Source organism: Ranitomeya imitator, chromosome 8, assembly GCF_032444005.1.
Source record: "Ranitomeya imitator isolate aRanImi1 chromosome 8, aRanImi1.pri, whole genome shotgun sequence".
Taxonomy (NCBI): Eukaryota; Metazoa; Chordata; class Amphibia; order Anura; family Dendrobatidae; genus Ranitomeya; species Ranitomeya imitator.
In genome coordinates this window covers 11,821,774-11,834,765 of record NC_091289.1, presented here as the reverse complement: position 1 = coordinate 11,834,765, position 12,992 = coordinate 11,821,774, and the positions used below count along the sequence as shown (strand labels likewise).

The 12,992-nt window shown below is 45.1% G+C and overlaps 1 protein-coding gene across 6 annotated transcripts in view; it reads left to right on the top strand.

Moving 5' to 3' along the window:
* Nucleotides 1-12,992, top strand: part of PLXNA1 (plexin A1) — a 319,346-nt gene that overhangs the window by 58,166 nt on the left and 248,188 nt on the right. For all 6 annotated transcript variants that reach the window (XM_069736287.1, XM_069736288.1, XM_069736289.1 and 3 more), the window contains exon 3: nucleotides 8,251-8,433. In XM_069736287.1, the coding sequence (XP_069592388.1) occupies nucleotides 8,251-8,433 (183 nt within the window). The remainder of the gene's footprint in view (nucleotides 1-8,250; nucleotides 8,434-12,992) is intronic.

The window sequence follows — 12,992 nt, the reverse complement described above, 5'->3', positions numbered from 1 at the left end:
GCAGGTCACCTGCGTTGTCCTTGCATTGTTTCTGCAATGTAAGGACATGCTGCGTTCTTAAGACGCGCTGCATGTGCGGTTTTGCGGGTCTGCCGCATGCGTCTTTTAATGCATACTGGAGACGGGATTTCATGAAATCCCCTCCACTATGCTGTAACATCTGGATGCCGTGTTTTTGACACTGCGGCTCAACGCAGCGTCAAAAAAGCAGCGTTTCCTGAACGTGGAAACATACCCTTACAGGACTGCTGGTCTGTGCAGGGTATCTCTCTGCGGAGATACGGTCAGGGGTCTCAATCGCTATTTTAGTGCTGTGCCTCTTTATTTTTAAGGTCAGTGTGGTCCTAGTGGTTAGCCGTCACTTACAGGGTAGGAATACCCCTTTAATGGGTGTGTGCTAAGATTCCACATGCAACCATTGGGCAGCTGTAATGCTGTTTTTCTAATTGGGGAGTAATTGAGGAGAGTAATTAGGTTTTTTATGACATTTCCCTCTTTTGGCTCAATTTTTTGCAAGTCCTGAAAACCCCCTTTAAGAAGAATTGTTTGTCTCCTCGTTAATATTTTTTCTGGTACTTTTGTCCTCTTTATATGTGTATTTAGCGCATTGAACTTTGATGTTAACCCTTTGGCATTGCCCAATCTCTCTGCTCCCTTGCCGCACAGACACATTCCCTACAACCCTTTGAACTGCCAGTCAGGACGCGGATGGGAGCTGTGGTTGTTGTGGCAACATCTATCATCCCTTGGTGGCAGTGATATAAAGTGATTTCACGGATCACCGCACCTCCCAGCTCCCTACTCCATTCCTGCCATCCCCTTTTAACGCCGACTGGATGAGCTTGTGTCGCTCGGAGGCTTTGCTGGAGCAGGAGCACTGCAGAATATTAACTCATCTGTGAGTGGAACTGCAGGGCTGTGGAGGATCCGAGAGGTGGGCGAGAGCCGTCGTTATTTGGGTAAAGCGCTCGATTATGAACTTTTGTGCCATGGGAAGTTCCCAGTCACTAAATAGAGACCAATCGCATCCGGCACTGGTGGTAGAGAAACCATTGGGAGCTCAAGCGCCACGATGGAGATTCGGCAACAGGGAACCTTTCATTGGCTCGCACAAGACCCGAATATATAGATAAATGGCCATGGTGGCAAATGCAACCTTCCCCGGGTGAAGAAAAGCCAAGCTACACCCCTGCTACTTTTCTATGTATTACACGATTATTTGAGGCCACATCTCCCATTTGTGACTTAGATGATTTTTTCTCCTGAATCCATTGATGTTTTTCTTTTGTTCCTGCACCTTTCCGTTCCCGAGATAAGGCCTCTTCTTCTTTGAAAATAAATCTTGTCTTGTTATCCAACTGGGCGTGGTCCTAAATCTTTTTCCGTGTCCATCTTGTTGAGGACCAGCCCATTTGGTTAAAAGCCTAGATTTCTATACAGGGAAGAAAGGGCCATATCTCGGGAACGGAGAGGAGCAAGAACAAAAGAAAACCAATGCGGCATTTACACCAGGTAAAAAATGACCTGTATATGGCAAGTAACCGGTCGCCTTTTAGACGGTTTCCACCCCTCCCATCGAGGCCAACTTCAGCCTTCACCTCCGTACCCCTAAATTTAGTGCAAACCTGACCTTGATGATGTTTAAATAGGATTTTTTTCCAAGATTTAGGGTTGTCTTGGCTGCGGCCTTATGATGTAATGATGTGATGGTGAAGTCATTGATCCATCCCCCTTCCAGATTAATGAGCCCCCGGTCACCATGCTTCACACTCTTCTATACCTGCCTGTACCCAGACTGATGTTTTAGGATGAGCCTCTCACGCAGGTCACTTCGAGGGCTGATTTATATAGCGGTGTCTAGTGGCGGCATCCGCTACCTCCTCTCTTCCCCGTGTCCCCATATTAATACAGTCACAATGCACTTAATGGCAAGATGGATCTATGGATCGGTGCCAGGCGCAGTGTAATATGCCGCCCCCTCTTCCCTGTCTGCACCGCCAGCACATCATAAAAAGAAAGGCGTCCGTCCATTGCAGTGATGCATCACCCTTTCCTTAATGGGACACTCGTTACTGCATTGGTGACCACTCCGCCAAGATCGTAGTCACGTTTATTAAGGGAAACCCATAATAAAATCTAATGAATGAAATAGAATGTTTGGGGGGTTTGAAAAGCCAAGTGACCCTTATGGACACTGCAATGGCTTCATTGGAGGGTGTAACCCATTCCTGACAGAAGAGGCGACTCTGGGTCTCAGGATATATAGACGTGTATATGTGCCGTCTATTTTTTATGTCTCGCCACAGCAGGGATTTACCGTACTGCAGTGCATCGATCTGGAAGTGAGTAAATGGCGTTACAAGGGACAGTGCCATCCCTATTGGCAGGCGGCACTGACATTTCTCCCTCTGGCCAAAGTGCTTCATCATCAGCACTTTTACTGTGCGCAGAGCTCTGATCTGCAGATGCACATTAAACCCTCGCCGCACAGAGCGGAGCATCGCAGCGCTAAATATTAGTATTTATCTGCTCCCTTACAAGCTGCGTAATTTGCTATCCCTCAGGAGAAAGCCAAATTTCCCCTCCGCTCCCTCCCTCCCCGGTTGCACCTGCCAGATAGTCCTTTGTATCATGCAGAAAAAAATAGTCTGGGAACAAGAAGGCCGGTGCAACCTGGCACAGCGCTGCAGCAGCCATGATAAATATTAGCCAAGCCGGCAGGCAGAGCAGCTGGGCAGAGTTGGACTGGATCATCCGGTGAAATAAAGGGGCAGTGAACCAGGATGGTTTAACCCTTTCTCAATTTATTCCTCTGTCCCCCAACTGTAATGAGTGTGTCACTGTCACTTTAAATGCCCATTTATATTGGACATCCCCAACCTAATGCATCTGAATCACAAGTAGTGTGGCCCCTTCGTCACTCCAAAATTATTAGACAGGAGACCCCGTAATGAAACACTGACCCCCTCCTCCAAACATTTGTTAATTTTTCCTCAGATATTCCACAATGAGCCTTAAATATAAGCATGGCTTAATTAAATTTAACCAAAAATGGGCATTTTTTTTTTTTTGCTTAAAAGTTAAGTGAGGGTGCAGCTTAAGATGAACATGTGAGTGTTGAGAGGTATGCCAACATAATAAAGACTCTGTAGATAAGAAAAAACAATCCTAAACTTATACAGTCATCAGGCAATCATCAGTCGCGCCTACTAATGCTGACTTCTGATCAGACCCCATTAGCTAATAGAGAACAGGCCCCCAGCCGGTCCACCTCTGCTGATATAGGCCCCCCGGCCGGTCCGCCTCTGCTGGTACAGGCCCCTTGCCGGTCCGCCTCTGCTGGTACAGGCCCCTTGCCGGTCCGCCTCTGCTGGTACAGGCCCCTTGCCGGTCCGCCTCTGCTAGTACAGGCCCCCGGCGGGTCCGCCTCTGCTGGTACAGGCTCCCGGCGGGTCCGCCTCTGCTGGTACAGGCCCCCGGTGGGTCCGCCTCTGCTGGTACAGGCCCCCGGCGGGTCCGCCTCTGCTGGTACAGGCCCCGGCCGGTCCCCCCTCCATGCTGTTCCGCATTTACAGGCCCCTGGCCATTTGATGTGATATTGCTACACAGCCGTTCAGGATTCTGGGTCAGTAGGGTGATCAGTGCAGGATCCATCCTGTCTGTGTCACTTGCACCCCGTGTTTCCTTTTCATACTCCGATTCAGTACTTGTTGTAACCCTGACACCTGCCATCTGCCCTTTCCCCAGCGACACTCCCCAAGTATAGAACGCCTCACTGCCTCCTTTTCTCACATAAAAAAAAAATCCCTTCCCATGATTAGTGTGTCTTTGTTCAGCCTTAATTTCTCTATTTGGTGAGCGGTGCTTTGAACTTAGAAGCAGGTGTTAAATCGACCGTAGTTGCCCAAATTAACCCTTGAAAGTAAAAACTAGAACATTTTGTAAATTTTTTATTGTAAATACGAGGGCAAATAAATGAATATGATACTACTGTTAGAAAAGAACGAGACCGGTAAGGTCAAAACTGCGGCAAATTTATCAGAATGATGACACTGTAGGAGAGATTTGGCGATGCTCGCTAGATATGTTGGATGCTTTTCTCTTCCTTAGCTGAATTCAAGAATCTATATTGTATTTTTTGTGCTCCGGCAACAATTCCCAGCCCAGATGTGGGTCTCCTGCCTGGAAACTGCCGAACAGTGTTGTGTAAATCCCATTTGTCATTGGTGGCTAATTTGATGTGGATTTGAGGCACTCTGTATTGTATTAGGGGGTCTGGTCTGGGGTCTGTATTAGATTAGGCAGGCTGATTTGTGGTCTTTATAAACTTGTGCTTAATGTGACCTGGAGTTTGTGTTCACTTAGGGGGTCTGGCCTGAGGTTGTTTTTGCTTAGGAGGTCTAACCCGGGGTCTTTATTAGTTTAAAGCCTGGGGTCTGTAGTAGTGTAGTGTGTCTGTATTAGTTTAGAGAGTCCGGTCCAGGCCCTGTATTGGGTTTGGGGTCTGGCCGGCCCCTGAATTGGTATAGTGGGTCTGGCCAGGGACCTGTATTAGTGGATCCAACATGGGCCTTTTGTTAGTTGAGGGGGTCTGGCTTCGGGGCCTTGTATTAGTTTAGAGGGTCTTGCCTCGGGGCCTTGTATTAGAGGGTCTGGCCCCGGGGCCGCTATCAGTTTAGAGGGTCTGGCCTCGGGGCCTTGTATTAGTTTAGGGGGACTGGCCTCGGAGCCTTGTATTAGTTTAGGGGATTGGGCCTCGGGGCCTTGTATTAGGTTAGAGGGTCTGGCCTCGGGCCTTGTATCAGTTTAGGGGATCTGGCCTCGGGGCCTTGTATTAGTTTAGGGTGTCTGGCCTCGGAGCCTTGTATTAGTTTAGGGGATTGGGCCTCGGGGCCTTGTATTAGGTTAGAGGGTCTGGCCTCGGGGCCTTGTATCAGTTTAGGGGATCTGGCCTCGGGACCTTGTATTAGTTTAGGGTGTCTGGCCTCGGAGCCTTGTATTAGTTTAGGGGATTGGGCCTCGGGGCCTTGTATTAGGTTAGAGGGTCTGGCCTCGGAGCCTTGTATTAGTTTAGGGTGTCTGGCCTCGGAGCCTTGTATTAGTTTAGGGGATCGGGCCTCGGGGCCGTTATCGGTTTAGAGGGTCTGGCCTCGGAGCCTTATATTAGTTTAGGGGATCGGGCCTCGGGGCCTTGTATTAGTTTAGGGGATCTGGCCTCGGGGCCGTTATCGGTTTAGAGGGTCTGACCCCGGGGCCTTATATTAGTTTAGGGGATCGGGCCTCAGGGCCTTGTATTAGTTTAGTGGTTCTGGCCCCGGGACCTTGTATCAGTTTAGGGTGTCTGACCCCGGGGCCTTGTATCAGTTTAGTGGGTCTGGCCCCGGGGCCTTGTATCAGTTTAGTGGGTCTGGCCTCGGGGCCTTATATTAGTTTAGAGGGTCTGGCCCCGGGGCCTTATATTAGTTTAGAGGGTCTGGCCCCGGGGCCTTATATTAGTTTAGAGGGTCTGACCCCGGGGCCTTATATTAGTTTAGAGGGTCTGACCCCGGGGCCTTATATTAGTTTAGAGGGTCTGGCTCCGGGGCCTTATATTAGTTTAGAGGGTCTGACCCCGGGGCCTTATATTAGTTTAGAGGGTCTGGCCCCGGGGCCTTATATTAGTTTAGAGGGTCTGGCTCCGGGGCCTTATATTAGTTTAGAGGGTCTGACCCCGGGGCCTTATATTAGTTTAGAGGGTCTGACCCCGGGGCCTTATATTAGTTTAGAGGGTCTGGCCCCGGGGCCTTATATTAGTTTAGAGGGTCTGACCCCGGGGCCTTGCATCAGTTTAGGGGGTCTGACCCCGGGGCCTTATATTAGTTTAGAGGGTCTGGCTCCGGGGCCTTATATTAGTTTAGGGGGTCTGGCTCCGGGGCCTTGCATCAGTTTAGGGGGTCTGGCCCCGGGGCCTGCCTTGACTTGTCATTCATCTGGCTTGCTTAGCATCAATTTTTGCACTGAGAATAGTCTTTCACTGTAGTGTGTAATTTTATAAGCTGTCATGGGAGCATCGTGTGTCTGAATGAATCACATTTGGTTTACGCCACTTTCTTGCTGTTATGGGTTCCCAATTTCAGGTACATTTTGCGTCTCCTCCAATGTCCGGCTTTTTTATTCAGCGTACCATACAGAGTTGATCCTGAGATCCATCACTCCACTCTTGTCTGTGGATAAAATCTAGCTCAAGGAAAAGTGGATATGTTGCCCACAGCATCCAATCAGGTCGCTGCTTTCAATGTTCAAAGAGCCTCTGACAAATAAGAGCTGCCTTCTGATTGGTTGCTGTGGAGAAATTCTCTGCCCTTACTCTCTTCACTTCTGGCACTGCTGTTGTAAAATAAAAGCTGCACAATGGTCGCCATGGACAACAAGGCCCATTCAATTAACTTTATATATAAAACAAACAAAAAAACAAAGCCCTTTTTATGTTTTTTTCTTCTATCTACCATCTTTGCTCATGACAGAAAAGCTTTTCTGTAAATTAGTGGTCACTTACGAAGCCATTAATTGAGCCGCTTTCCTCTCTGTTCACAGTTTTTACCTCATTATGTCCCTCCGTTATGAAGAAATGGGCAAATGCATATTTAGAGGGAAATGACTATTTTATTACGAAACCGGGGTTTCCTATCTGTAAACCAATTTCAGATGTCTGCGGGGAGCCATTGTGGCACTAAAATGGCTGATATAATTATTACTTTACAGACAGATCGCTAACGGGGTTAATTCTGTCGGAAACTTTACATCATCAGCTCCATTGACTTGAGCGCCTGCTCTGAAAAACTGCGCGATAAAATCATTTAAAGGGGTTGTGCCCAGAGGTGAATTGTCGTCAATGACAGATTGAAAATGGCGGAGTTTGTATGGCGGCTCAGAAGTGTTGCAAAATCCATACTTGATACATGATTATTTTTATTTTTCGGTCGTGGTTAGTTTTGACTATTTTCTTTCTTTTTTTTTTTTTTTTTTGTACCATAAAAATGGCTCCGTTTTTTTTTTTTATTTAAAGCACAAGAACCTTTTTAATGTAATTAGTTTGTTAAAGAATAAAGGTTGCAAAAAATTAAAACTAAAAGCTGCAAAAACACTTAAAGCTCCAAAAATGTCAATTGGGGCACCTGTACCGTACCTGTATTTAAAGTGACCACAAAAACAAATTCCTAAGTGGCTGCGTAACCTGTAATACCGATCACAGCCGACAGTTACATTTGGATCCAGTCACGGTTTTGGGACCCTGACCCGAATGCAGCAGCCTTGTATAAGCCCATGACGCTGAGTTCTGGTCATGAGGTCCGCAGCCGCTCCGGATTAAGTTTTCTGTACTTGGACTGTGTAAGGGTATGTTCACACGTTGCGTTTTTGCAGTTTTTTTTAAATTCAAATTAAAAGCTGCTTTTAACAGTACCAGAGATAGCCATGAGATTTCCGAGATCTCATGCACACAATTGCTTTTTTTTCCTGACTGAATTGGGAAAACTACTGCGTTTTCTGAAAACTGCAGCATGTCACTTCTTTCACCGTTTTTGCAGTTTTTTTTCACCATAGAAAGCAATGGGTGCAAACAAAAAAAAAGTAACCTTGCATTTTTGCTGCTTTTTTTAAACTAACTTTATTAAACATGTACTATAGACAAATGACTATATAGTCCCGATAAAAAAAAAAATGCACTAAAAAAAAAAAAAACAGCAAAAAGGCAGCAAAACCGGTTTTTTGCAAACAGCTTCTTTATTGCCCAGAGAGCAGGTTGTGTTTGCAGCAAAAAATGCAGCATGTGAACATAGCCTAAATGTTGGATGTCTGAAACCGGCCTTATTACAGGGAACCTGTCACCAGGTCAGAAGTGACCAGTTTCTGCTCATAATATTTTAATCTAGTTGTGCCTCTTTCTTATTGCAGTTTTTTTTGTTTTTTTTTTAACTCCATACTAATTTTTAGTGTGGGTTTCCACTACACATAGTGGGATGGGACCCCAGTAGAAAATTGTGAGAAGTGCTGGCCTACAGCAGCACTCATCTGTTTCCTCTCCTGATGGTTTGTTACAGTGTATCGGTGCAGGTAAAGATTGTTAGAGGGGATTGTTTAGATTGGACTCCCTAAGTTGTGTTAAAAATCCTATTCTGTTCATAGCGCGCAGAGATCTTTACATTTTTTATTGATGTTTTTCTTCTCGATTTTTTATTTTTTATTTACTTATTTATTTTTTGCTCCTTTCAGCCCCTGCAGATAGATGACAATTTCTGCGGTCAGGATTTTAATCAGCCTCTTGGAGGGACCGTGACCATTGAAGGGACCCCGCTTTTCGTGGATAAGGAGGATGGTATGACATCAGTGGCGGCGTACGACTATCGAGGACACACTGTGGTTTTTGCCGGTACTCGCAGTGGCAGGATGAAGAAGGTAAGAGCAGCGCCATAATGGCCTTTATCTAAACTTGTGATGCGCCGCCGGTGGATGAGCTGAATCCTCCGATCATTTGCTTGTGAATGCAGATTTGCATCATTGTAACAGGTTCAGGAATATGCAAAATGCTCTGCTGCCATGTTCGGGCTCCTGGACGGTCTAACATGCACTTGACGTTCCTGTGTATGGGTATTGCTGAGTTGTATGGATGTAATGGGGTCAGAAGGCGCCAAAGACCTCAGAGCAGCTTAGATCACTTCCATGTTATTAGAGGAGCGGTCGATATTGGTGCCACATGCTGTCCGTCCTCTGGACCAAAAGGTTTTATGTACTGTCCTCACCCTGGCTTGTTGGCATACCCACCTTCTATAAACCCAAAACCTGGGACAAATGTCTCAGTGGCTCCTTTTCTACCTACACTCTTGTATATGGATATAAATGTCGCCTGGGGTTCTCTGAGATATATAATGATGGACATTGGGGCAGTATATCTCATCGTATTAAAGAACAGTTGTAACGGCTGATAACAGAGAACAATAGAACCGGCTCTCACTCTGTATTGTCCATCTTGATCCTGTTACACTGTTTCTCGTATGATTTTAAAGTGGTTGTCCAATATTGTGCATCGAAAATACAAAAAAAAAAAAAAAAAAACATCTTCCAGACGAGGTGTCACCCGGTGATCACGTGACATAAGCATAGTTTTAGGTCTGCCGCAGCCAATCAGCAGCCGCAAATGCCTCAGTGTTTAAATCGAGTTTTTCTATAGCATGTATTTTTTGTTTTCGAATAATTTCTTTTTTTTTTTTTTCCTTATAGCACGATTTGAAATAAAAACAAAAACACATTGGAATATTGCACTTTTTACTCTGGTCACTGCCGCCATTTTAGACTCCTGTTTTTTTGCTATTTTAGAAAGTCTTCAGACTCAATATAAGAATTGCAATGACTGGTAAAGCCAGGTTCACTTTGCATCAATGGCAATACGCTGACGGCATCCGTTACACAGCGGCACTAACGCTATGTAACCGATGCGTTAGCGCACCCATTGACTGCCACTATGTAGTGCATCGCTAACACGTCATAATCAGCATGCGTTAGCGATGTGCCGTCATTCTGTGACGGACCCTCGTAAGCGGGCTGCAGTGTTTCCAGGTCCGTCACCGATAGCGTAGGTGGAGCATCTGCGCTATCGCATAACGCGATCTTTACAAGGCACTAGCGTTGGTGCAGTCCGTTTAACGCATGCGTTGAACAGACTGCAGCCATGCTATGTGAACCCTGCCTTACACCTCTATACACCGCTAATAATTCTTTATCACAACAGATGGTCACAGCTGACCCTGCTCCCCTTCCTTTCACAATGACCTTGCACACGCTCATTGGATGCGTCAATACAATAGATAGGATCAGAGGTCTGTTCATTGCTGCCAATGTACATGTGTATTTCCTGAAGCAGGAAATTAGAGTCTGGGAAAAAAAAGGGTCACAGTGGTCAGTGTGAAAATTGGTAAGTGTGTGTTTATGTTTTGTTGTTATTAATGATGCACAGTGACACTATTATTAAGGAGTTTTGTTTTCCTCCCCAAATACTTAAGGATAAATTATTTAAAAACATGACTATTTAGAATTCTTTTTTTTTTTTTTTAATTGCTGATTTTTTTTTTTGATCCGAGCATCTCCACTAATCAGATCTGGGATGTGCCGGCGCGCTGCAGCGGCTGTCACTTCTCACTCTTCCTGTGACAGGTGTGGGCTCACGAGAACAATGCGTTTATCAGCCTGACTGATACGTGGTGGGGGCAGATTTTTTATTTTTCTCCTTTTGTTCTCATCGCCCAAATATTCTGTCACTTCTCTGCGTGTTCTGTGCACAAATCCCGGAATTTGTATTTGCTTCATTTGGTTTTATACTGATTAATCACCGCAAGAGAACAAGTACAGAGACGCCATTTAAAGGGGCGTTCATTCTGTCTTCACCATTCACTGTGGCTCGCTGAATGCAATCTATTATATTCTATTATTTGCCATCACAGGCAAGCGAGTGATTCTCCAGTGTCAGATCACATCGCAGAAAGTCCAGAATATTTCCTTCCTGATCACTTCTTACACCCTCTAGAAGTGATTAATATACATAGGCGGATAATAGATATAATATACTGACGATTTGAGGTTCATTTTAACTTAAAAAAAATAAAATAAAATTTAAAAATAAAAATTTCATTTTCATCTGCCATAGAGTTATATGAAATGATGCCTCTAGTGGTCAAGTTGTATACTAATAAAACCCTGGGTATTGGATTGAGGGACTTGTTTGTTTTGTTCCCAACGAAGATGAGCTGCCACCAGTTTCCTGGCAGCGGCTTTCTCCATAGTTGTTGAAATTGTTCTCCCCGTATCTCTGCTTTATTTTTGGGCCATTCCTCTTATACCCCCTCCTTTTCCTTTTGAATGCGGAGTAGCCATAAGAAGGCTGAGTTGATGAGTATGGCTTCCTCCCCTTTCATAAAGAATGCGCACTCCGCCGAAAAGAGCGTGCATGTGTATAGATGGATCCGGGGCGGCTACCCTATGTGTATGGCCGCCAAGCTTCTGCCCAGTAATTATGACAATCTAAGTATATTATATCTGAGCAGTTACTGATTTTTGGTGCCTCATTATCATTACAACATCAGGGCAAAAACCAGAGTTAGGGGCCGAAAAGTGTTTTTTCTCTTTTTTACATTGGGTATAATACAAAAACTATATGATTTTTTCAAACCTTTAGTGGCCATATAGTCTACAGCAGGTTGTGGTCTTTGGCTCCGTTTCTGTGCGGAACGTGTTGAGGCGTCCTGCAGCGGCCACGAGTGGGATTGTGGTGCGCTCGGCACATGCTGTCGCCAGGAAGCCTCTGCATAGCAGGAGAGCAAAATCTCAATATAGATCTGGCATTTAACCCAGGAACGCGCGGATGCAGATGGAAATTATTGTCCTCTCCTGCTCCCTACTTTGCTTTTCATTCCCAATTTTTTATTTTTTTTTTTGAGTTGGTGAGTGGATGTTTTGCAAGTAGCCGTGGAGAAACCTAATACGGCAAAATAAAAATGCATGCAAGTGAGCAAAAGTTTTATTTTTCACTTTTTTTTTCTCTTAAGAGGTATACATTTTAATAGTATGGCTAATTAGGCCAGAGATGCTTTCTGCATTCCAGCGAGTAGGCGTTAGTCTGCACGTATAATTTACGAGGATTATAGGGGACGTTATGTATTTGGGTGCCGATATATCTGACGAGTGACGGAGGGGCCATTGGGTAGGGATCAATACCTGATCTAGAGTGACAAGCAGTGACGGCTCTCGGATTTCAGCTATTGAGCTCTAAATAGCGGGTTTGTAATAGGTCTTTAGTGTATCCGAGCTGTGGGGAATCATGGGGGAGGGGGATGGCTGCAGATCAATGCAGAAAGTGAGGCAGAGACTGATACTCTCAATTATGAATCCGAGAAATTTGATGATTGTTTTGGTATTGTCTTTTCCGGCTCTAGTACTATATTATTTTTCATGATGCTGCAGTGGATTTCATGAGAGGCCTCTGGTTACTAAGCTTTGTGCCCGGCATTTATAGACATTGGTTTATAGCCCATAATTACCGGGGGATTGTATTGTGTAGGCTTTTCTTTTATTATCTCAATGTCAGGTCTTTAGGTATGGATAATGGAGATGAATATCTTGGTGGGAAGAAAATAAGCAACCTTTATCATAATAAGTACTATAGTAATTCTATTCTTGTACCTGGGGCAGTATTATAGTAGTTATATTCGTGTACACAGTGGGCAGTATTATAGTAGTTATATTCTTGTACATAGGGGCAGTATTATAGTAGTTATATTCTTGTACTTAGGGGCAGTATTATAATAGTTATATTCTTGTACATAGGGACAGTATTATAGTAGTTATATTCTTGTACATAGGAGCAGTATTATAGTAGTTACCGTATATTCTTTTACATAGGGGCAGTATTATAGTAGTTATATTCTTGTACATAGGGGCAGTATTATAGTAGTTATATTCTTGTACATAGGGGCAGTATTATCTATATATATAATTGTCTAAGGGTTTTTCTGTCTGTCCTGGAAATCCCGCGTCTCTGATTGGTCGAGGCCGCCAGGCCTCGACCAATCAGCGACGGGCACAGCATGGCGACGATGATGTCATAAAGGTTGCCTCCATATACTACGGGGACATGCATATTCTAGAATACCCGATGCGTTCGAATCGGGCCACAATCTAGTCTACTATATAATTGTCTAAGGGTCACTTCCGTCTTTCTGTCCTTCTGTCTGTCTGTCTGTCACGGTTATTCATTCGCTGATTGGTCTCGGCAGCTGCCTGTCATGGCTGCCGCGACCAATCAGCGACGGGCACAGTCCGGAAGAAAATGGCCGCTCCTTACTCCCCGCAGTCAGTGCTTGTCGCCCTCATACTCCCCTCCGGTCACCGCTAACACAAGGTTAATGCCGGCGGTAACGGACCGCGTTATGCCGTGGGCAACGCACTCCGTCGTTGCCGCTATTAAC